The following is a 24,821-nucleotide window of genomic DNA, read 5'->3' as shown; positions in this document are numbered from 1 at the left end:
CAGGTAGTAGCAGCAACATGTCACTGTCTGATAATTAATGGTGTCTGGACCGTGTGACGAGAGCTGGGAGCACTCCCTGGCCCCTTCGAGTCCTGGGTGTCGGACGGCTAGGGCCGGCAAATGCCTGGGACAGAGGCCCCAGGTTTTCTCCCAGGTCCGAGTTGATGGTTTTCTGCGTCGATGAGGTTGAGAAGAGAGACTTAGCTGCTTTGTTTCTGGTGTTCCTTTAATTTTTGGGGGGGCTGTTGTCACAACGTGGAGCAGAGGTTTGGTGGATCCCCGTTCTCCATTGGGGGTTAGCACTGCGTGGGGGGAAGAGCACGCGGGTTGGAGTGGGACCCTCTTCCACACGCACTCGCTGCTCCGTCACGTATTGTCTGCGTTTGCTGGGGTCGCTGACCGGAGTCTGAGAGCGTCTGTTCTGAGCAGTAAAGCTCGGAAAGTGCTATGTGCCATTTCTAGCCCGCAGGGAGAGCCCCGTGCGTCTACGATACGAGGTCGATTTGCGAACTGCAAGTTGCCACGTGGCCCATGCAGCACCCAGGGGTCCTCTGAGGGGACGACTCATGAGGGCTGCTCAGCAGTTGCCAAGTGGCTGGACGATCGTGACCCTGGGCTCCCAGCGAGGGAACCCAAGGTTCCAGCTCTTCATCGTCACGTCAGTCACTTCACCACGTCACCAGCCTGTTGTATTCATTACATAGGCCACAGTGAGCCCCATCTCAGCTTTACGTGTGGGGAGACTGCAGCTGAGAGAGGTGGGGTGCTTTGCCCTCGGCCACCCAGACAGCGAGGGGCACAGCTTTGAACTGTAGGGGGAGGATCTACATACACCTCTCAGGCTCCTCTGCCCTCTATGAGGGGCTGGCCAAAGGGACGCACTGACCGGAGAGGGAGAGGCGGGAGCTGGTGAGAAGCTGGGGTATTTCTCTCCCTGTCCTTCAGAAGGTATCTTCTCTCTGTCTCCACTTCCTCCCCGAAAAGCCACTTCACTCAGGGTCCCTGTGGCCCCTGTGTAGGTCTGGAGGGACCCCAGCATCTGTTGAGTGGCCCACACCCCGCTGGGACCATTGCTGCCTTCCACTTTGTCTTGTGGCCCTAAGGATTGTCCTGTCTTTCTGCTGTTGCCAGTTCTGAGACGACTCAGCGTTCTCCTGGCTTCTCGGCTCTCCTATCACCTATAAGCCGATTGTCTACATTAAACACCCCCCCCCATTTTGGGATTCTTACATTTCTTTCAGTTTCTCTTGTTGGACTTTGACTGTCTTGCAAGGTCACGTTCTACACCAGGGGTGCCCCACTTTTTGGCATCTCTGGGCCACACTGGAAGAAGAATTGTCTTGGGCCACACATTAAATACACAAACACTAATGAAAACCAATAAGCAAGGTTTTAAGTGCATTTATGATTTTCTGTTGGGCCACATTCGTAGCCATCCTGGGCAGCACGCGGCCTGTGGGCTGCGGGTTGGGCACGAACCATCACAATGTTAATGTTTTGTGAATTCTCCCCCTTGGGGTGACTTCCCTGCACTGCCAACGGCTGGGATAACGCTTTGCTCCCCGCTGCCCTCCTGTGCTCTTCACCAGCTTCTTAAGACGCAGCGTAAAGCGGGACCTTCGAGGTGGTGGTGGGGAGCTTTTCCAGTGCTCGCTCGCCCTCGCTCATGTCAGTGTGGGGGGCGCTTCCTCGCTTTCCACTCGTCTCTGTTGTTTGAGCTCCGCTGCGTCTCTAAGAAGATGATGTAGGCGAGGAGAGAGGAGAACCAGACGCTTCCCCAGCTACGACCACGAACTACCTTGTCTTCCAGGAGGTGGCCCCTTTGGGAGGCAGACGTTCTGTCTGGTCAGAGAGCCAGGCCTTCCTGACGTTCAACGTCAGCACTTCATCTCCTTTGCTCTGCTTTGCCGCATTTGTGTGTGTGACAGTTGCCTGAAGGCATCTAAGCTGTGACACCTACTTTGGAAGATACTGTCCTTCCTTTTCAAACACAGCCGAGGGCCCACCCAGACCAGCCCGTCAGACCCCTGTGGGGGGAGCCTGGGGCATCACGGGCAATTCTGAAGAGCTGCCACGTTCGCAGGAGAACCACAGGCCTAGAAAAAAGCCTGTCTCCTACTGGTGGGGGCAGTCCCCCGCCTGGGAGACACAGACCTTGCCTGGCGGCTGGTCCCCAGCCATGCTCCACGGGACCCTCCTGGTAGCACCACGGTGACAGCAATCAAGTGAAATGCGACGCTTCTCTGGTTCCTTCACCCTGCTCCCCTGTGCAGGGTTCCACACACCCAGAGCCAAGCCCCACACCCAGTTCTGTGAGTCACGGTGATCTTGGCTGTCAGCTGCTTGGGCGGACAGGAGCCAGGGAACGCAGGCGGGCCGCCCAGGGAGAGGCCCCCTCCTCTGCCTCACCCGCGCTGCCTCACTGTGGGAACCGGCCTACCTGGGGCCTCGTCTGGCCCCACCACCCCCAACCTGTTCTCCCAGGGACTCCTGCTTCTGCCCTGTGTTGCTCAAGTGGAGGGAAGAGACGTGAGTTTTGTGAGGGGAATTGGACAGCCAGCTTGTCGTGAGGATGCTGAAGCGCGGTCCTTCCTTCCGGGATTCCTTCAGTTCTAATGCTCTTGCCTCCAGGAGCTGGTGCCCACCCAGGACCACCCAGAGAGAGGGGTCTCACTGAAGCCAGTTTTCCCTTTCCTTCTCTGCCCCCACCCCTGCTCCCGAGTAGGGCTGGCCTGAGTCCTGGGCCCTGTCTGCATCCTGGGAGGGCTGGTCTAAGCCACGCTTCCTGACAGCACCCACGGGGCTTGTTCTTCCCTGCCATCCTTCGTTCCTTCCCTGCTCCCTCTCTTCCTTCCACAGATGTGCAATAGATGTTGAGCTAAACATTCAAAAACCAGTGATGCCCACGACATAGGTTCTGGGCTGTGAAGGAGGCAGGGGAGGGTGATGGGCGAGGGGACCGCAGGTGCAGGGCAGGTGGCAGGCACCAGCTGCAAGGAGCACAGGGGAGATGCCCAGCCCACATGGGGGACTCCCGCCCCCTGAGACTGCACAGCAGGGGAGAACACCATGAGAAGTTCAGTGGTGTCCTGGGTCCAGAAAACAGAGCCCGGGGAGCTGGGATTCCAGATGGCGTGGGCCGCTTGGTGCCAAGATGGAGAGGGTTGCAGCCAGGGCTTTCCCAGGAGTTTGGTGTGAGGGATCTCGGACAACACGTCCCATGTTGGGGAGCTCAGGGCTCACCATGGGGGTCAGGGGCAGCTTTGGGTGAGTTTGGGGCAGAGAGTGCTGATCGGCGCTTCCCAATGTCTGGTTTGACTGCAGACAGCGAGGCGGGGTGGTGTTCGCCCGCCGGGCCAGCTGGCCTTGGCCCCAGCTGCTCTGTTCTGCTCTTAGCCCCACACTGGTGCGAGACCACACCGAGCGGCTGGGGCCAGGCTGGCTCTCGGCAGAACCCGGGCTCCGCCAGCCCTCCCTGTTTCCTGCTCATGTGTCCCATCTGCTTGGGGCCCCAGCTGCCCACTCACCGTGCAAAGCCCCATTCTTTGGGGGGGCACGGAACCATCCCCCAGCTACGTCAAGTTTATCATTTCCGCTGCCACCTCCTGCGCCCTGCGGACTCACCATGGGGTCAGGTGTGCTTTGGCCCCTCCTTTGCCCTCTGGAAGGTCTGGCTCCTGAGCGTGACCCTTCCCCTAGCTCCACTGGGCACCTGTGAAGTCCCGGGGCCCAAGAAGGCCACGGTCAAGGCCTGTGGGGCTGATGCAAGCCAGGTTTCTGTGTCTCCTCCCAGGTTTTCAGGCAGAGAGACCTAAACAGCAGGTTTAGACCTCTCCCCAGTGTCCCAGCAGAAGGGCTGCCACCTGCCCACACTGCCAAGGGACAGAGGGACGTGGGGTTGTGGATGGAAATCCCGACTGGCAGGTGGCCCCATGTCCTCAGACACCTGCTGCCCCCACAGGAGGACAGGCGTCCTTCATCTCTTAGCGCCGCCTGGTCTTAGGCTGAGAGGTCACCACGTTGAGGGGATCCCTCTCTCGGGCGCCGTGGCCACGGGAACCCCTCACCTCGCTTCCCTCCTTGCCCAAACCCAGGGTTACAGAAGCCTTGGCAGAAGGCCCCACCACTTCACGCGGGGGCTGCAGCCCCTGCTGCCCGCCCTGTGCTGCGTGGGCCTTGGCCGGCTTCCTCGCCTGTCTCTAGAGCCCAGATATGGGCCCCGCCCCCCTCCCTCCACTGCAGATCAAGGGCGTCATGGGAAAAGCAACCCATCGTTCGTGTCTGCTCCTGACACGGCTGTGACCACGCCGTCACGTGGTCGCTTATGAAGTGAGGAGAGCTACAAGGACATTGTGCAAACATGGCTTCCTGGTTATTTCCCGGATGGGAGGATGTGGGTCACTCGGGGGCCCTGCCTGGACCCCGCCCTGGACTCGCTGCCCAGCCGCAGGCAGGCCTCTGCAACCTTAAAACTGGCGCAGTGACAGTCTCCGGCAGGTATGGCTAGAGCCCCCCGCCCCCCCCNCCCCCCCCCCCCCCCCCCCCCCCGCCTTGAGCTGTGTGGTTCTGGGCCAGAGCCTCACACCTGTGAACCCCAGGTGTCTCGTGTGTGACGCTGACACCCGTGACTGCTCCACAGCTGACTGAGCCGGACACAGGTGGAGCGCTTGGCCTGACTCTGGGGCAGAGGAAGCCCCCGTGAGCACCAGGTGGCGGGGAGAGGTGGCACCGCAAGGAAATCTTGAGAGTGTCCCTGGGTCCCTCGGTGTTGACACCAGAACACTTTCGAATCTGGATGCCCTAGGGGACCTGCAAGCTACCCAGCCCCCCTCCCCGCAGCCCGTATGTGGGGCAGGCCACCCCCCCCCGAGTGAATTCTCAGACTGATCCAAGACAGGCACGCTCCCCTGCAGGGGAGACTCATGACCGTCTGTGGTGCCACCCCTCACCTGCACTGGCGTTTCATGGGGAGGAGACCTGGCAACCGCAGCTCCCAGGGCATCCAGACCTGCGGAGGGCGGCCAGGACTGGGGACCCACTGTTCCTGGGGGTAGGGCATAGGGGTCGTGCCATTTCTGGTCAAAAACTGCTGAACACTAAGTGAGCAGTGCAGGCAGGTGCGCTCGGAAATCACCCACCGCGAAATGGGCAAATGCGTTGAGCCTTCAAAAAAAATTTCCTGGAACCCAACGCAGCCTCTCACCATACAGATGGGTCCCTAGAACACCCCCCCCCAAGCGGGGGAAGTCTGCACTGCAAGGGGCCTGCCCAGCAGGAGACAATTCCGGGTTATTTGGGGCCCCCCTCGTACATACAACGAATATTATTGGGCCTGCTGCGTTTCTGCTGCCTGCACCCCACCTCCTCACGCAGGTGAGGGTGCCCAGTGCTGGGCCCCAGGGGCGTCCAAACTGCAGCAGTCAGCAGGGGCGGGAAGCAGGCAGGCCCGGCCTTCACCGTGCACAGCTGTGCGGCCAGCCTGGCCTGGCTCCCGACTGAGCCGAGATGCACAGCGCTGCTTCGGTAAAGCAGCCTGACCCCGCTGCGTGGCTTCAGTGCACCCCCACACACCTGCGGTGGAACTCCGGGCAGGGCGGGGCTGACCGAGACCTTGCACTCTGACCCTTGTCGGGAAAGGTAGGCTCTCTCGGCCCAACGGGACTCCGATCCCCAGCAGCGGCTTTCTTCACCTTTCATTTTTAAGTCACACTTGACGTACAATGTTAGAGTCGTTTCCGGTGGGCAGCAGTGTTCAGAGCTTCATATCCTTTTCCAAGTGGTTCCTCCAATTTTTCCAGTACCCATCTGACGCCCTACGTCGGTATTACAGTCCCACTGCCTATAGTCCTTGTGCGTACTTTACACCCCTGACTGTTCTGTGACCACCAATCTGCACCTCTCGAGCCCTCCCCCTTTTTCTTTCTTTAGCCCCAGGACCGGCTTCACAAGTCGTTAAGGAAACCGGTGGGAGGTGTTGGCGGTGGCAGCGCGCCCTCTGCTGGTCACCGTCGGGATCGGCAGCTGCTTGGGGCCGAGGTAGTTGCTCGCTGTGAAAATTGGTCTGTCTGCCTGCCTTTGGGGCTTCCCGTTCTTAGGACCATACCAAGGTCCTTAAGGCCCTGTCCAAAGCAATGCTTTTAAAAATGGAGAGATGGGCGCTCTCCAATAGAGAGGAAGTAATTTGTTCCATATTTCAGAGAGGCGGCGCAAAACCTTGCATCTGGGTGTGGGGGAGGCTGTGTCACAGGACGGAGTAAACAAAGGATCGATCAACTTGTGTGTGGCCACTGAAGACACCTGCACTGCCTGCCCTCACCCGGCCTTCCTTCCCTGCCCTTCCTACCTGCCCCCCTCCCCCATCCCAAGCCTCAGCCAGCATCCAGGTGCCACACCGTGCTGTGGGGGCCTCTTGCCCACCACCCCTGACATCACCTGGTGGAGACCCACCTAGGGCCGCAGATGAAGCCCCCAGCCAGCGCCCGAAGCCTGGTGAGCTGTGCTGGGGTCTCGCACATCTGTACCAGCTCCCTCCTTTGGTTCTGAAAGGAAAGGAGGCCAAGAGAAAGGACCGGCTGGCCCGTGGCGCAGGCGCAGTGGGTGATGTGATCCAGACCCACTTCCCAGGGTCCAGTCGCTGGCCCTTCCCTGGGTTTTGTTTTTTCACTCCGCGTGGACAGAGGGGTTGGACATGGACTGTCGGTACTCTTGGCAGGGTCTGTGTCTGCCTGGCTGACATGACTTGCATTTCCCTGGCGAGGAGATGGTCCCACTGGGTTGGCACAGCAGGTCTGCAGCGGCTCCTTGAGCCTGTGCTCCCCACCCCCCCTGCCCGGCGCCCGTGGCTCTGGGAGGCTCCGTTCCCCCAAAGCCCGTGGGCTCGTCTGATATACTCAGAAAATCAAAGTCCCCAGACACTGCAAACACTCACTGAACTTGAGCTGGGACTTGGACCAGCGAGCCAGAAGCATGTATTCTAGGGGATGGTGGACATCAGCTCGGCTTCTTCGTGAGCCCTGGACTCAGGTAGGGAAGCGAAATATCGCAGCAAGGTGTCCTAGGCAGCTATTAGTGTAGGAAGAACTGGGATGTGGTCTTACACATTGGCTCGGTTGCTTTTGTTACCTCTTCACATTTCTTACCTGTGATTAACATTCACTGCCCTTGGGATGACTGGCTCAAGGTATGGTATGAAGAGCATGTTTGGGCAGGATCCAGAGAAAAACAAGGGGAGGGCTGGTAGCCTGAGGCATCTTAGGAACAGGGGCCCTACCTTGCTCTAATTGTTCAGAGGGTGTCCTTTAGAGGTGGCATAGGACAAGCAGCACCTGACCGAGGAGCTATGCCAAGAATCCCACTTACCCATGGCTGACCTGGGGCAGTGTGCTTAACCTTGTGACTTCCATTTTCCTTCCATTCCCACAAGGGATTGTCTTAATCACGTGGCATTACTAAGAGTCAATGTTTGAAAACAATAAAATCCTGTGGCCGTGTGACCTACTGGGGTTATTACTGGAGGTAAGAGGCGCAGTTCACTGGGCCCACTGGGTTCTGGGAATAGGCAGAAGGAGGCTGGTGTTTGGCCCTGATGACATGCCAGTCACGTCTGGACAAGAGGTGAGGGGGCTGGCTGTAATTCTGTCCCTCCGAAGGTGAGAGAGTTTGGCCTTGGTTTCAAGTTCACCCTCGCCGGTGGGCAGATGAGGGACCCTGTCTGGAACAGGGAAAGGAAGTGGAACATGACCAAATTCTGAGACTTTAAAAACAAAACAAAACAAAAAAACCCGAGGAAGGCAGAATAAACGTTAGGAAAATTCTTCCATTAGACCTCCGTCCTTGGGGCTGGATTAAATCCACAAAGGTTTATTGAGCACCTACTATAAGCCACACAGGCTGCTGAGCCCTGGGGGCACTTGAAGACCCAGGCGCCTTCCAGGAGCATGAAATTCAGGCCTCCGCCTCCGGTGATATGCAGCACCTGTTCCAGGGATGGGAGCAGATGTCCCCCTTTTTCTCACCAGAACGGCAGAAAAAAAGCCTGCAGGTCCCATGGCGCGAAAGGCAGATGGTATTTCGGATTCCGGGCGGAATGTCCCCTGTGGGTCCAAGAGAACAGAGCTGATATTTCCTTCATGCAGAGAATCAAGGTGGAGCCCAGGCCACAGCCAGACTCCAGGGGTTGGCTTTGTTCTTACAATGTTGACTGTCTCTGGGCAAGTTCAAGAGCAACTGCACTTCAGTCCTGAGCTCTAAATCAGGAATGATAATCTCCATTGTTACAGTACATCAGGGCTCTCCAGCTTCCTGGGGGTGGATGTGAGTGAAGGCATTAGGGAAGGCTGGGAGGGTTTTGGAGAACAGTGGAATAATGGAGGGGTGAGTCTCAGTCCCTGGGAAAACTGGAAATAGTTCTGATCCTCAGCTTTGGCTCAACTTTCAGTTTTATATCTTACCATGAAAAGCATAAAATAAGACCTCTCTCCTCGCCATAACTCATGGATGTATAGGTCAAACACAAGTACCTATGTTCCCATTAGGAAAATATTTTATACTTGTCACAAGGAAAAACATTACAGCTACGTGAAGTGACGGATGTTAACTAGGCATACATGCCGAACATTTTGTAATATCTATAGATATCAAATAGATATATAGAAATGAATACAATGTTACTTGCCAATTGCACGTTTAAAAAAAAGACACTTGCCATGTGGGAATGAGAGAATTGAGAGAAAGGTCTTATGTCAGATCTGCAAATGCCAACTATGGTGACTGAAAAAAAGCAGAACTCAAAGCCCCCGAACACCCACAGTGCTGGTCCCACAGGAGGTTAACAACCTTGCACCCCATCTCAGCCACACGTGAGGCCAACCTCTGATCCCGCGCCCTTGCAGGCTTGAAGAGGACAGGGAGGCGAAGGCACGACCCGACACGTGACACAGGAGAAACAGCTGCCGGCCTTGTGATCTGGACCTGAGGGGTCCAGCCTCGCTGGCTGCAGTGTGAGCTGTCTCTCCTTGGACAAGGCATTGCACTGGCCACGCCTCAGGGTTCTCACCGTCAGATGGGCTCTCTGTGACCACCCCCAGGACTGTGATGGTCACTGGCCCAGCAGAGCATTTCCCCGGGGCGGCCTCCTCTCCTTCCAGAGTGTGGAGCTGCCGCAGAAGGTCCCCAGCCCCTTCCAGTTCTGACATCCCAGTGACTGCCATCGCCTTCTAAAGATTCTTTAGCTGCATGAGCACTTCCTATGGTTCCAGGGCACAGGCGCCCCTTTGCCTTTATCATGACCCTGACAGTTCATAGGGGAGATGAGAACAGCCCAGAGCTGAGCCCCAGGGGGCTCCCCTGCACCCCAACATGCGTGAATTCTCGCGCCACCTCCCCCTGCCTCCCCAGTTCCTCTCTCTGGGCCAGAGGCGGCTCCCACACTGGCAGGGACACACTTACCTGACGTCACTGGGACCAAACAGTGCAGGACGGCAAACAGAAAGAGGACCTTCATGTGTGCCGTCTCCCTCGGCCTGCCCGGCCCTCCTGGGCGGGAAAGTGGGTCTGCCAACAGGTGCAGTGGAGTGGGGAGCACGCAGCACGGAAAGGGGACATTTATAGGCTTTGGGGACACTAATTAGGCGTGAGCACGTTTATCTGGTCTGCTGCGTAGGGCTGTGGGCAGACAGTTCTGAACACTTTTCTGCCTAAAAACAGACGGGCTTTTCTGCGCAGAGGAGCAGGGCGTGCGCAGTAACCCAGGAAACTGAGGCTGGAATGCAGAGGGGGCCAGATGCCGGGAACAACTACTTAGCCCCAGGTTCGGTGCCAGGGGACAGAGGCACAGGTGGGCAGGGACGTCTTCTCTGCCTTCAAAAAGCTAAACACACATATCCACTCTCACACACACTCCCAGCAGACAGAGGCCTGCAAGCACCAAGAGACAGGTTCAAGGCCGTCTGTCGGAGCTTTCTCCTTCACAGCAGTCAGCAGAATGGACGTGTGTCACAAGAGAGTACGAGACAATGACATTCCCACACAGCAGTGGACCAGTGGACGCAGAACACCACCGGGGACACTCCCCACAAACATTCTGTATTTTTAAAAGGAAGGAGACTGCTGGATAAAACCTACACAGCGTTATTTGTAAAGTTCGGCAAACCGAATCTGTGTATTAGAAATCAGGAAGAGGGTAGACTCTTTTCTCGTTTGACCAAGTTTCCTGACCCCAGGGGGAAGCAGGGCCTTGGGGGACAGCAGGCCATGTCAGCAGGCACTGGGGAGAGCTCTGCGGGTGCAGAGGGGTGCCAAGTGGGGTCCTGCTGAGAGGGGGACATGAGGCTGGTCTTCACAAGGGGGCTGGCATCAGAGCAGGGTCTGGAAGGATAGCTTCATGTGGGTCTAGTTCACGGTGGATGCTGAAGCGCCCAGCTGATGGAGCTAGACATTCGCCCAACCTGGCTGGAGACCCGGCACCCTTCGATTTGCTTCCCTCGCAGTTCACTCCCCAGAAGTGACAGCTGCCTCTGCCTCCCTTCCTGTCCCGTGCCCCTGCCTTTATGACGGCTGTCACCAGGTTCGTACCCGTCCTTCCAGAGGCCGTCTCTGCGCCATAAGCACACAGGACTCTATGCTTCCATTTTGCATAAACAGTAACAGGCCATACCTATTATTCTGGACTTGAGCTGTTTTCGCTGAAATATTTTGGAGGTTTTTGAAGTAGGTGCTTGGAGTGCTTCCTCATTCTTCGTTGCAGCGGCAGGTGGTCTCCCAGCTTGTTTAACCAGTCCCGTCGGAACAAGCATACCTGCCCATGACGCTCACCTAGAACGTGGATGTGGACTGACAAAAAGATGTCAGGTGTGGCCCAGGCTTCTGCAGGTGAGTAAGGGCACAGAGGAGCCATGTCCCAACCCGAAGAGCTGAGGGCCAGGCATTTGGTTTGGAGATTACAGGCTAAGAAATACTGTGATTAAAAAAGATTAAGCAAAGGTGGTGGGTGGGTCCTAAGAAAGAGTGCCCCGATTCACTGGCCTTTCTCCATCTTGCTAAAAAAATATATGAAAATCGGACTTAAGAGGCAGTGACTTGGGAACTAAAAGTGACTTTTCTCTCTTTGGCAATCAACAGGTCACCTTGTATGTAACCATGAATTACATAATTACAAAGTAGATATAAGTGTGTGTGTGTGTGTGTATGCGTGAGACCCAAGCAGTAAATAATAAATCTGTTAAAATATGAAATTCAATACATCTCTGGAAGCTCCCCTGGTAAAAAGGGCGTAAGCAGTTAGATCCCACCCTTGAGAGACTGGCTTCCACAGCAAGATCACAGCCTACGTTCAAGGGTGCCAGTGAATACTTGTGACTGCTTGTGCTCCCGTGCAGGAAGAACGCATAGCTATCAGGAAGGAGAGTTACTGTTTGACAAAATAACAGAATGCTTATATCCAAACCCATGGGCCATTTAAAAAGTCACCTTGGTGAAGGAGGTCATAAAAAGTGCATTTTATACTTTGTACTCATTCCTGCTATTTATACAAATTTAGAAAAGATTTAAGGAAGATTTAAAGATTTAAAGATTTAAAGATTTACATTTTTTCCCAGTAGTAAAGCCACTGCTCAAGTGTTGCGAAATGAGTTTGAAAGTTGTTTTCTGGATCTTTTGGAAATGCTAGAGGCTATATTAAAAAATCAGCTCATTTGAGGGAGAAATACATTAGTACTATCAGGATTTATCACCAATAAATTTCTTACATGAATTTAATTCCAAGTCACAGACTTGAAAGCAGCTACTAAGAAAGGCTTTCATGAACAGTCCTGGAGACTCAGGCAGGCCATTCCAGAGGACAACAAACTAGAAAATCAGGCCCATTGGGTAACCTCATTAATCTGGGCATAGGTTCATAAATTCCTGTAATTACAGGGTTGAAAGGAGCTAGAGCTCAGTTTGTTCCAGCAAAGAAGGTAATTGTTCTGAGGTGCACCGCACTCATACCAAGGGGGGCAAAACAAGGGGAGAGAAAAGATACCCTTGGGTTTGCTAACACTGGGCAGCGGCAAACCATTTCTGTATATTAAAAGAAAGTCTTCGACAATGATAAGACAAGCAACCCAATTAAAAAATAAAGTGAGCAAAGGGCTCAAACAGACTTTTTTTCAAAGAAGAAAGACAGATGGCCGACAAACACAGAGAAGGAGGCTCAAATTCAATGGTCTTTAGGGAAACACAGTTGAATCCACAGAGATACCAGCTCCTGTGCACCAGGGTGGCCATAAACCAGAGCAGCAGCAGATTGGAAAATAGCAGGATGTGAGGATGAGGAGAGATTGGACCCTCTTCCATCCCTGGTGGGAATGCCAAACGGTGCAGCCACTATAGAGAAGTTTGCTGCTTCCTCAGTAAGTTAAATACAGAGTTATCATGTGAGCGAGCAAATATTTACAAATATATGTATGTGCATATATATATATATGTAAAATGACAACAGTGTTTAAATAAAAACTGGTACGTGGATGTTCATAGTGACACTGTTCACAATAGCCAGAAAGTGGAAATAACCCGCATGTCCATCCGCGGATGAGTGAATACACAGCTGCAGGACAGGCAGGCACTGGAGCACCCCTCAGTGACAGCAGGCGTGAAGTACCGACACACGTTCTCACAGGAACGGAGGCTGAAAACTTGGTGGAGTGAACCGAGGTGGACACAAAAGGCCGCGGGTGTGATTCCTTTGATGCGAAATGGGAAGAACTGGCAAATCTAAGAGAAGAGCAGGTATACGGGTGGTTGCCAAGGGCTGCGAGGGGGGTGGAATGGGGAGTGTCTGATCACTGGGTGTTTTCCTTCTGGGGCGATACCATGTTGTGGGACTAGGTTGTGGTCCTGGTTGCCCAACACGGGGAACGCATGTAATGCCACCGAGGAGTGCACTTTACAGTGGCTACAGTGGTAAATTTTGTATTGTATATGCGTGTATTTTACTAGAGCTAAAAGAAAAAACCTTGAGGATTTTGGACGTCATATATTACCAGGACAGAAAGGATCTGCTAATGATTGTGCTGTTATGATCTTCCTTGTGTTAAAGAAATCGATGTACCAGAACACACAGGGACCAGACCTCTGCCCAGATGCAAGGTGATTCCCCGGTAACGGGTTGTGATGCTAGGTAGACTAACATGCACGCGCGAGATACCCACCTCCATGGACGACAGAATACACGCCATGGGTCGTTCTGAAATCCGAGGCGAAACTCTTTCACTTTCACTTTTCTGCCTCTAGGTGGCAGGCAGCGCACGATTCTTACTGGACTTGGGACAAATGCCTCCCTGAGACAATGATTTAAAAATCCATAAAAAGAAAAGGACTGGGTGTCAGCCACATTTCCAAACAAACTAAAAAATATTTCACTAATCTTATACAATGGAGAATGTATCAAAACCAACGCAATAGTCTCTGAAATCTTCATAAACTCAATAGGCTCACCGGGCGAATTCTTCATCTCTCTAGGGGCTGGACTTCTCCACCTGCAGAATGAAGTCTGGTGGTTTTAGGTCCTTTAGAGTCAGGACATTATGCAGTTCTTTGATTTGATGTATGGAATGTGTTGATAGTAACGCAATAATAATGAAATGGACATACAATTGAGCTGCCAGAAAAATTCCTGTTGGAAAAAGACCACCGTAATAATATGGTCTGTAGACTCAAAAATGGTGTGCATTTCCATGGTATTTCTGAACTTTTCATTTGGCTTCGTGGGAAACATGAGGCAGTGACCTAGAAGTTAAATGATGATGATCAAATAGAAAAAAAAATCTTTGTTTCTTTAAATAGAATCAAGTAATCATAATACCTCGCTTTTGTGTACTTTTTTATCATTGAAAATTAACTTTCACAAATTTTGTGTTTTCTTCGGCCATTCCTGAATGTCAGCAGGTCAGATGTGATTCCAGTTTTAATAGTCAAGAAACAGAGCGTAGGGAGGCAGGTTGGAGGAACCCTATAACTTGAGTTTGTAGCAGGGGTTTTAAATTGGCACATATTTGGTCATAATTGCAAATCTACCTTCCTTTACATGTATTAGTCCTGTAGGGTCATGACTTTGCTACTTGGGCTGTCAATGACCTCGCAGATGTTTGATAGAAACAGCGGGGCACCCGGGGACTCCTTGGCCAGAGAACTCTCCTGAGTTGGCTGATGTCAATACCCTGTACTTCATATGAAAGGTGTGATAAACAATCACTATAAAAGCCTGTCGGAAAGGACAGCCTCCTCACTGCCATACTCTTGACAAGCTCAATCCAGGCCTGTTTCTATTGTTTTAAAGCCTGAAAAGAGAATTCCCATTTGTTAAAAAACCAGACGTTAAATTGGCCATTGCTGTCCATCTCGGTTCCTCATCTGGCCAAGAGAAACAATAAGAGTTGCCTCCGGAAATTGTTTGGGGTCAGTAAATGTGGCCAGTGAAGTTGTGAGCACCACGTCTGCGATGAGGTGTGTTTGGTAAATGGGGCAGCTATTGGGGTCGAGGTGGTGGATTGGAGCCTGTTTTTCTTCGGGTGCACAGAGACGCAAAGCATGGGAGCCTTCAGGCTCCGAAGCGTGCTGGCGTTCTGCAGCCCAGGAGGGAGGAGGTCTTGCCCAGTTTCCATTAGGGTCAGCTGGGAGGGCTTCAAGGCTGTAGGGTTGCTGCCCAGTGTGTCCTTGAGTTTGCATTCCCACTTTCGGTCTGACCTTTTCGGTAAATGAGTGGCTGGAGACGGAACTGGACTGGAGCTCCCTGCCACCTGCCATTCTGACTTAAGGTTCTGCTGGTCTCCAAGCGTCTGTGTGCAAAGCCATTCACCCCCTCCACTCACTTTTTTATCCCACTGGAACGCAAGCTCTGTGCAGACAGGATTTAGCCTGCTTGGTTCTCTCCTGTATCTTTATCTGCTAGGAGAGTGCTTATCTGATAATAGGTGGTCGCTAATATCTGCATCCATGTCTTCCAGCAGAGGTAGACCTCAGTCAATTATTGGAGAGCACAGGTCCAGTAAGGTTGCTTCCTCTGACTCAAGAGGGACAGGTGAGCTATCTCTGAGCAAGCCAGGCCTGCAGGAGTGACCATGCCTGTGTGCCCAGGAAGACAAGGCTAGGTGTGGTCATTATTAAAGTCATAGGAGCGGAGTGGGGATAGATTGACCAAGCCTGCCCTCCTGCCCTGCCCTAGCAGGTCTTGGGCACTGAGGAGGAAGCAGACTTTCTAATGACAGGGAGTCTCTGGGGGGTGGGTGAGTTGGAGGGATCAAAGCCCCTGGAGGCACCAGGGTGCAGTGGGAGGGCAGCACACTGTGTGAGGCTGGTGGGCTTGGAGGGCAGAAAGAGATGCCCTTAGGTGAGCAGTGACTGGCTCTGCAATGACCTGAGGCCACTTGCTGCCTCAACGGTCTCCTCCCACCAGGGGTACAACGGGTGTCCATAAAGGCCGGGGTCATGCACTTCTGGGCCAAGAACTACACGGTGTAACTCATGGAGTCGCCGGCCCAAACCTGACCTGGACAGCCCACGAGACGCATCCAAGCAGAGCTTCCAAAATTACCATGGAATGGTTAAAAAAACACACCCATTTTTACCTGTTTCTTACGAATCCCAAAATAGGTTCCAAAATCTCTCTGGGTAACCAGCTTTACTGCTTTATCATCTTAATGCCCAGGAAGTTCCTTCTTCTGTTCAATGTACGACTTTCTTGATACAACTTAAATCTAGTGCAGAATGTCCTGACCTCCCCTCCCCTCTGCCTGCCCCGGGCTCCTGCTGCTGCAGCCACATTGGCCGCCTCTCGCTGCTCCTTCACGTGTCCTTTCCTCTCCCTGGAATGTCACCGCCCACCCACACAGACCATGGAGGGCCACCCTCACCCCCTTCAAGTCTTGCCTCAACATCTCCCCTCCTGGTGAGACCTTCTCTAATTCCTGTCTCCAAATGCAGCCCTCTGCCCACAGGTGGTATTTCCTGCCCGACGGTTTTTCTGTGTCATTGATCACTTTCTAATATATCATATATTTTACTTACATATCTTGCCTATCATCTGCCTCCCCAGTTCAAGTAGGAGCTGCCTGGGGATGGAGGATTTGGTTCATTACTGGCTCTCCTGTCTCCAGAACAGCACCGGGAGCCTGTGCATGCTTGCTGCCTACTTGTGGAGTGAAGGAGTGGATGAACCAATGAGGGAATGAATGAATGAGGGAATGAGTGAATGAGCGGCGGGTAACAAGGCCATCATTAGTGGACTGAAGGAGAAGGGTGACGTATTCACAGGGAGGCCTCTGGTTTTCTCTGTCACCTCAACCTCACGCTTTCTTTCAAAACCTCCCCTCATAGACACATTAACCCACCACTCGGGTCTTATACTTCAGCATATTTTAACCCTTACACCAAAAAAAGAAAAAAAAAAGACAAGTAGAAAACCTCCTTTGTAAGTGTTGTTCCCATCACCCAGAAGGAGACACTGCCATCCTCAAGTGTAGTAGCCAAGGCTGTGCTGCTGGTGGACTTGATCTAGGCCCAGAGCTCTCTGAAGCCCAGTCTCAGGTAGACGTGGCTGAGGGCATGTGGGGACAGACGGTGTTCTCCACTTTCCTCCCGTCTCCTCTCTGCCCTGCTTCCCGTCCTGGGCTGTCTCCCGTCCCACCCAGCTTCCTCCTCCTCGCCTTTCACAGCCCCATGGCTCTGGATTCAGGAGTCCATGGGCACATGTCTCAGGCCTTCAACTTCAATGCATCCAGAGCTGGTCTAGTCTTCCCAGGCCCCTCCAGGTCCCTCCATGTGGCCTTGGGGAACACAGTCTTTCCCCCCTCTCCATCACAAAGCCTGTGCTCTGGTCTCTTCAGTTGGCCCCTCTGTTCCCTCTTCAAAACCCGTATCCCCACTTTGTCACTGAATGGCTGTCCTTGGGCTCCACCCATTGCCCTCTTCCCTTCCCTGGGGTTCCTGCTTCGAGTCTCAGACCTTTCCAGGCTTTTGTGAGGACAAATATTCTGAAATGGAAACTCTGTTGATGCTACTGGCTTGGAGTGATGGACAACCTTCTCTTGTTTAACGGTCCAAGGCGTTTAGCCTAATACTTTTCTTGGACACTTTCATATAATATTCCCACGCCAGCCTCACCAGAGACTTGGAATCAGTCCTTCTGTTTGCATTTCCCCAGCAAATCAATCTTCATGCCTCTATGCGTTTCTATAAACTCCACCTTCTGTCTGGAAACATCTGTCTCTCTCTCCCACTTAACAAACTCCTGCTTATCTTCCAAAATCCTGCTCAAATATCTCCAAGAATCCTTTCTTACTTCCCTCATATGTATCTTCCCCACATATTGCCGTGGAGATATCCGCATATGAGAATGTGTAGCATCTCCTGGTTTTATTTATTTCATGTCCCCCCCCCCCCATACACACTCATGTTCTCCATTCATTACAATGTCAGTACCTGGAACAAAGGTGGACACTGAAACACATTTTTAACATAAAAGAACGAAATACTTGAATGCTTTCCTATAAAACTTTATTACCGCTACATGACCAGCCAAGAGTATGTGATTTGGACGATTTCTCTAAGATCACATGAGTAAGACTATGTGTGGCCCATTTGGTCTTTTTTTTTTTTTTTTTGCTACCATAAGATGTTGAGTCTTCCTGGCAGAGGTGACAGTGTCAGCTCCTGTCTGCTCAGGTCCTGCCCCTCAACACCTGCGCTCGAGTGGGTGAGGGGCCTGGGGACAGTGGGGGGTGGGGCCTCAGTTCCCCCGGCGGCAGCCTCAGGCTGGAATCAGGCAGCAAGCCTCCTTCTTCTTAGAGCAGTAGCCGACCTGGGTTTCCATGTAATTACAATATTCTTGACAGCGGCCTTCACTTTTTCGGCAGTTGACGACTTTGAAATTCGGTGTAGGTTCTATATCGAGAAATAGCCAACATTAGCATTGGGATGCAGGCCCATTTCAAAGCAGTATTGACCTCTCCTTTGCACCTGCCATTTGGAGAGCTCACCTGGGCGACTGCCCACTGTTGGGTGTTGAGGGCGGGGGAGAGGCCAGTCCTTGGTAGCCCCAGATAGCACAAGACACACATCTAAGTTCTCCCAGTGGCTCTGCTGAGGGATGTCTCCACAGTTTGCAGCTGGAGCAAGCTGCCACCAATGTGCTTCCTGCTCAGCCCAGCAATGGACCTTTCTGAAACAATTCTTTCGAAACCTTGCCTCAGTTTCCACTCTTCTGTAATGCTGTAGACAGGGTGAGGATTTAAGGCTTTTCTCACTGGTATTTGGTTACCTTTTGAATACAGAATGGTCTGCCTGTCCACTTACTATACTATTTTGAATCTCGGTTGAAAAATTTTATTTTAGCCACTTCCCAAACACACTGTTACATATAGGAAGCTCATAATTCTTTAGAAAGAAGGGGAGACAGCATAGAAAGAGAGAAAAACACGAATAGAACAAATACCGGAGGTATTTGTGTCCAGAGGAGGACACACAGGTTTCTATTCATTTAGTAAATTAATTCACTTCCTCATTCCTTCAAGGCAAGATTATCTAGGACATTTTAACGTCCTGCGACAGAGTGGAGGGATGTTCTCCAGGTGAGGAAGTCTGAGTCTGGTGGGGAAACAGACATGTAAACAAATATGTAAATTCCATATTATAAGTCCATTGCGGAGTCTGTATAAAGTGATTTGGGAACATAAAGAATAACCAGACAAGGTCACAGAGAATTTTAAATTTAAATGGGTGCTGTGCAAAGAAATGAGAGAGCACGTTATTTCATAGGAGTCATGACATGGCCCGGTACCATGGAGATGGCAAAAAATGATGGGGGACCACCAGCCAAGATGGAGGCATAGGTAGGCACACTGTGCCTCCTCATACAACCGAAAGGAGGACAACAACAAATTTAAAAACAGAAAAAAACCACCCCAACCAGAACTGACAGAAAATTGAACTGTATGGAAGTCTGACAACCAAGGAGTTAAAGAAAAAAACATTCATCCAGACTGGTAGGAGGGGTGCAGATGGGCAGCCGGGCAGAGAGGACCTGTGGCAAGGTGGCGGCTGGAGGACCAGGCGATGAGGTGGCGGCTGGCGGAGCAGACAGTCCCACATTTGTGGGCAGAGAAACTGGGAGGAACAACTGGGGAGTGAGGCAGACCACACACTCCAGGGTTCCAGTGCAGGGAAATAGAGCCTCAAACTTCTGACTATAAACACCTGTGGAGGTTGTGGTGGTGGGAGGAACTCCCAGCTTCACAGGAGAGTCTGTGGAGAGAGCAAAAGGTCCTAGAACGTACACAAGTGCACCCACCTGGGAATCAGCACCAGGAGGGCCCACTTTGCTTGTGGGTAGTGAAGGAAGTGACTGAAAGCCAGCCCAGAGCTGAGCAAGCAGCACTGTTCCCTCTCGGACCCCTCCCCCATAGACATCACCACAACACAGTGACATGGGTTGACCCGCCCTGGTGAATACCTAAGGCTTCGCCCCTTACTACGTAACAGGTGTGCCAACACACACACACACACACACACAAATGGCCCAAATGAAAGAAGAGATCAAAGCTCCAGAAAAAAATGCAACAAAGTGATGAAGAGATAGCCAACCTATCAGATAGAGTTCAAAACACTGGTCATCAGGATGCTCACAGGATTGGTTGAATATGGTCTCAAAATAGAGGAAAAAGTGAAGGCTATGAAAAGCGAAATAAAGGAAAACACACAGGGAACCAACAGTGATGGGAAGGAAACCGGGACTCAGATCAATGATTTGGACCAGAAGAAAGGAAGAAACATTCAACCAGAACAGAATGAAGAAACAAGGATTCAAAAAAAATGAAGAGAGGCTTAGGAACCTCCAGGACAACTTTCATTGTTGCAACATCTGAATCATAGGAGTCCAGAAGGAGAAGAGGAAGAGCAAGAAATTGAAAACCTCTTTGAAAAAATAATGAAAGAGAACGTCCCCAGTCTGGCCAAGAAAATAGACTTCCAGGAAGTCCAGGAAGCTCAGAGAGTCTCAAAGAAGTTGGACCCAAGGAGAAACACACTAAGACACATCATAATTATATTACCCAAGATTAAAGATAAGGAGAAAATCTTAAAAGCAGCAGGAGAAAAGGAGACAGTTATCTACAAAGGAGTTCCCATTCTACTCTCAGCTAATTTCTCAAAAGAAAACTTACAGGCAAGAAGGGGCTGGAAAGAAGTATTTGAGGTCATGAAAGACAAGAACCTACACCCAAGATGACTCTATGCAGCAAAGCTTTCATTTAGAATGGAAGGGCAGATAAAGTGCTTCTCAGATATGGTCAAGTTCAAGGAGTTCATCATCACCAAGCCCTTATTATATGAAATGTTAAAGGGACTTATCTAAGAAAAAGAAAATGATAAAAAATATAAACAGTAAAATGACAACAAACTCACAACTACTGACAACAGAACCTAAAAAAAAAAAAGAAAGAAAAAAACAAACTATGCAAATAACCAGAACAGTAACAGATTCACAGAAATGGAGATCACATGGAGGGTTATCACTAGAGAAGGGGAGGGGGTGAATGGGGGAAAAGGTACAGGGAAACGCAGCACAAATGGTAGGAGAGAATAGACAGGGGGAGGTTAAGAATAGTATAGGAAATGTAGAAGCCAAAGAACTTATATGTATGATCCATGGACATGAACTAAGGGGGGGAATGCCAGTGGGAGGGAGTATTCAGGGTGGAGGGGAATAAAGGGGGGGAATGGGACAACTGTAATAGCATAATCAATAAAATACATTAAAAAGTGGTGGGAAGCCCTGGCTGGTATAGCTCAGTGGATTGAGCATGGGCCTGCAAACCAAAAGATTGCAGTTCGATTTCCTGTCAGGGCACATGCCTGGGTTGCAGGCCAGCTCCCAGCAGGGGATGCACCAGAAGCAACCATACATTCGTATTTCTCTCCTTCTCTCCTTCCCTTCTTTTCTAGAGATAAATAAATAAAATTTAAAAAATTAGTTTAAAAAATGGTGGGAAATGGGGGTGAGATGACTTGATGGTGGATCAATACAGATTTTCATGGCTGGTTAAGTATTTTAAGAATGCTTATTTTAGTTGTTTTTTATTTTTATTTTTTAAAAATATTTTATTTATTTGTTTTTATAAAGGGGAAGGGAGAGAGAAAGAGAGGGCAAGAAACATCAATGTGTGGTTGCCTCTCACACGCCTCCTACTGGGGACCTGGCCTGCAAGCCAGGCATGTGCCCTGACTGGGAATCAAACCTGTGACTCTTTGGTTCACAGGCCACACTCAATTCACTGAGCCACACCAGCCAGGGCTTTTTTTTTTTAAACTAAACTGCAGAATGCATGTTTCCAGACATAGATGGAGGCATTATGCCAATACAGGAAATAATGGAACTCTTTTCCTGAGTCAGAGAAAAAGCAATTAAGAGAGAATTTTCTCCTCCAGCCACTGAGCTTCCAGCCTAATTATTCTTGTGTCCGGATCAGGAATGAATCCGAAATTAAGGGCGTCTTGGAAATGACTATCCTCTTGATGCCCTTAAGAATTTGAAGCTGTGGGTTGCTCATCCTTTGTCATCGCTCCCCCCGGCAGGGCCTCCCCAGCCAGCCCATCCCAGGATGCACTGCCCAAGCGCTCCCGTTCACCAGGACCGCAGCACTGGGTCAGGGGAAGTCCTGAGCAGGGAATGGACCCCAAGGACAAGGGAGGAAGACAGACTCTTGCTAGGCCTCATGTCCTCTGGCCCTAGGGTTTGAGTGAGGTCAGAGAAGTGGTCTCAGTATTTTCACCTCTGAGACTCCTGGAACTCTCCCGTTTCAGGAGACCTTCAGTGGTCCTGCCCCTTGGGAAGCTGAAAGACCCCCCACTTCCAGACCCATCTGACAGGCAGGGCAGCCTGAGCAACTCACGTAGTGTTTTCATGCAACACAGCCTGCCCTTGGTCTTAGCCCCACCCTGCCCGTGCACCCTCTTTCCCCCACTCACATGTGCTGCGTGCATGGACTTGTCGCGAGTGTGCTCACTTACCAGGGTAAGGCGGGGTGCGCGCTAAGTAGCTGCGCTTTACTTGGTGGCGGAACCCTTGAGACTCGTTTGTTCCTCGTCCACGGGCTTCTTCCGTGGGCACTCCGGGCCCCGCGATGCCGTGATGGTTAACATACTCAGCCCGGGATAACCCTGGTATGAGGGGACACTCAGCAGAGAGCTTTCAGCGCGCCCCGGTCTTTGCGCCCCAGAGGCTGCGCGCCCGCCCCAGGGCTATGTTCCAGTCTCGGGCGGGTGGGCTGGGGGCTGCCGCAATGTGGCCACCAGGTGTCGTTCACGTGAGGCCCGCAGTTCCCGAACCCGCTGCACAGCACAGCGCCTGCAGTTAGTGCGGCGTTGTGAGCGTCGTAGTCGGTTAAGAGGGAAGACCTCGCAGTACGAGTTACCGCCAAAGATACAAAGAAAAAACAAATGAACACACGAAGGGGCACAAGGAAGCTGGAGGGTGTCGGGCAGGTCTATTCCCTCGGCTGTGTGACGGCATTATGGCCTCTGGATGTGCCCAAACTCATCAAATTGTATCAAATGTGCATTTCTTTATCTGACAATTACACCTCAAAAAGCTGGATGAAAAAACAGGAAGTGGAGGATGGATGGAGTGGGTTGGAAGTGGGGTAAATGTTTTGTGTGTGTGTGTGTGAGACAGAGAGAGAGAGACAGAGAGAGAGAGAGAGAGACAGAAAGCGCACAGTGACACCAGCAAAGGGCCCCTGAAGAACCGGGCACCTCACAGACACGGAGCTGAGCTCTCCCTGGGGCGTCACCAACAGAGCTGCTGAGACCCCTGAAATGCAAGGTTCTTCCTGGTGCAGCCTGTCCTTCTCAGCAAGGGGAATGTTAAAGGGAGTGGAGTCAGGGCTGGAGCCCTCTCTCCCCAAAGCTGGTGCCACCTGCGTGTTCAGTGTCACTGGGATGCACAGCCAGGAGCCCCCTGCCTGAAATCCCCCACCAGAAAATGTGCTCCCAGGGCTCAGTATTTTACTGCCCAGCCTGGACACCTGTCCCCAAGGTGACCAGTGCAGACCGCCAGCCCCACGGTCTTGGGCACAGTTCCAATCTACCTGGAAACAGCAGGGCCACAAGCAGGGCACAGGGCAGGAGAAGTCGCTCCATGTGGCTGAGGGGACAGCAAGCCAGGAAGGTCCTGTGGGTGGGCAGGCAGCCTGGAGCCCTTTATTGCTGAGCTGGGGGTGTGGCCTGGGGCAGGGGAAGGATTGTAGCTCAAATCAATGTCCCATCACAAGGGACACATTCTTTTCCCATTGCTCATGCTACAAACGTTAAACCATTTTCCTCAGGATGTAAATACTATATCTTGATGCCTGGGGGGTTGGGGGTGGCAAATAAGAAAGAACAGGGAAAGGAAAGAGTAGCAGAAGGAGGGAAAAAAGAGCCCAAATTAATGTCATTCACATAAAATCACTGATCACAATTTCTTAAAATGGTGACATAGCTAATGCTGTCACATTAGTTGTGTCCTGTCTTCTGAACGTATTTATGTCAGTGTAAAACAAATCGTGCAGAAAAATACAGAACACTTCCAGGAGGACCCAATCTCCCAAACTGCGCTCTCCAGAGGCTGGACTGTGGCTGCTCCCAAAGCCTCTCCTAGTCTTCGCTCCTGTTCTCTCCCCCCTGAGCCTCTCCCTGCTTTTTGGCCCCTCCAAGGCTCAGACGTCACTTTTACTCTCCCCCTTTCGATTTTAACAATCTGAGTCTTCTTCATCCTCCCCCCTTCTATCCTCTTTTTCCCCAGACGCCTGACCCCTGATGCCTTTGGGTTCAACTCAATTCTGCTTTAAAAAATTCTGATCTGACATCGAGACAGGGTTTTCTTTCTTTCTTTTTTGTTTTTTTTTAAACTTATTTTTAGGGAGAGGAAGAGAGGGAGGGAGAAAGAGGGGGATAGAAACAGCAATGTGTGATTGCCTCTTGTGCGCCCCCTACTGAGGACCTGGCCCACAACTCAGGCATATGCCCTGACTGGGAATTGAACTGGCAACTCTTTGGTGGGCAGGCCCATGCTCAATCCACTGAACCACATGAGCCAGGGCTAAGCGTTTTCTTTTTCAGTGATAACAAAGCAAAAGTCTCTTCCTCCCCTTCTCTTCCTCTGTCTTCTCACAGGCAGGCACAAAGTTTTGTGTTTTGCATCATTCTGGGCATGCACCCCCTCCCCACCAGGCAGCGTGCCCTGGNTAGAAACAGCAATGTGTGATTGCCTCTTGTGCACCCCCTACTGAGGACCTGGCCCACAACTCAGGCATATGCCCTGACTGGGAACTGAACTGGCGACTCTTTGGTGGGCAGGCCCATGCTCAATCCACTGAACCACATGAGCCAGGGCTAAGCGTTTTCTTTTTCAGTGATAACAAAGCAAAAGTCTCTTCCTCCCCTTCTCTTCCTCTGTCTTCTCACAGGCAGGCACAAAATTTTGTGTTTTGCATCATTCTGGGCATGCACCCAGAATGATGGGTGCACCCATGCACCCAGGCAGCGTGCCCTGGGCTCACCTGGAGGGGTGTAGGCTCTGGTCAAGAGCACCATAATCATGTAATGCCTGACAGAGCATCAGTGTCTGGGAAAGACACTGTGTCTTTCTCCCATGTGTCCCACTTGCTGGTGCATTTCGGTCCAGAGAAAATGTCTTTGTGCAAATGAACATACTGAGACTCTACTTGAGACAGATGAACATGGATGGGCAGAGGGGCAGCAAGCACAGCAGAGACTCGGCCAACAAGGAAGCAACGATGAAGGGGAGGAGG

At 51.8% G+C, this 24,821-nt stretch overlaps 1 protein-coding gene across 1 annotated transcript; it reads right to left on the bottom strand.

Moving 5' to 3' along the window:
• Positions 1–7,840: 7,840 nt before the first annotated feature.
• SPAG11B (sperm associated antigen 11B) lies at positions 7,841–23,169 on the bottom strand. The gene is made up of 3 exons (XM_037063397.1): positions 23,118–23,169; positions 22,039–22,188; positions 7,841–8,093 (listed from the first exon to the last, which is right to left on the bottom strand). Exons 1-3 carry the CDS (start codon positions 23,167–23,169, stop codon positions 7,945–7,947), a joined length of 351 nt encoding a protein of 116 aa, XP_036919292.1. The 3' UTR covers positions 7,841–7,944.
• Positions 23,170–24,821: the final 1,652 nt, after the last annotated feature.

Source organism: Sturnira hondurensis, unplaced genomic scaffold (genome assembly GCF_014824575.4).
Source record: "Sturnira hondurensis isolate 20B ecotype Veracruz unplaced genomic scaffold, ASM1482457v3 Scaffold0014436, whole genome shotgun sequence".
NCBI classification, from domain to species: domain Eukaryota; kingdom Metazoa; phylum Chordata; class Mammalia; order Chiroptera; family Phyllostomidae; genus Sturnira; species Sturnira hondurensis.
Note: the sequence above shows the minus strand (reverse complement) of the source record. Positions and strands in the feature narration are given on the sequence as shown.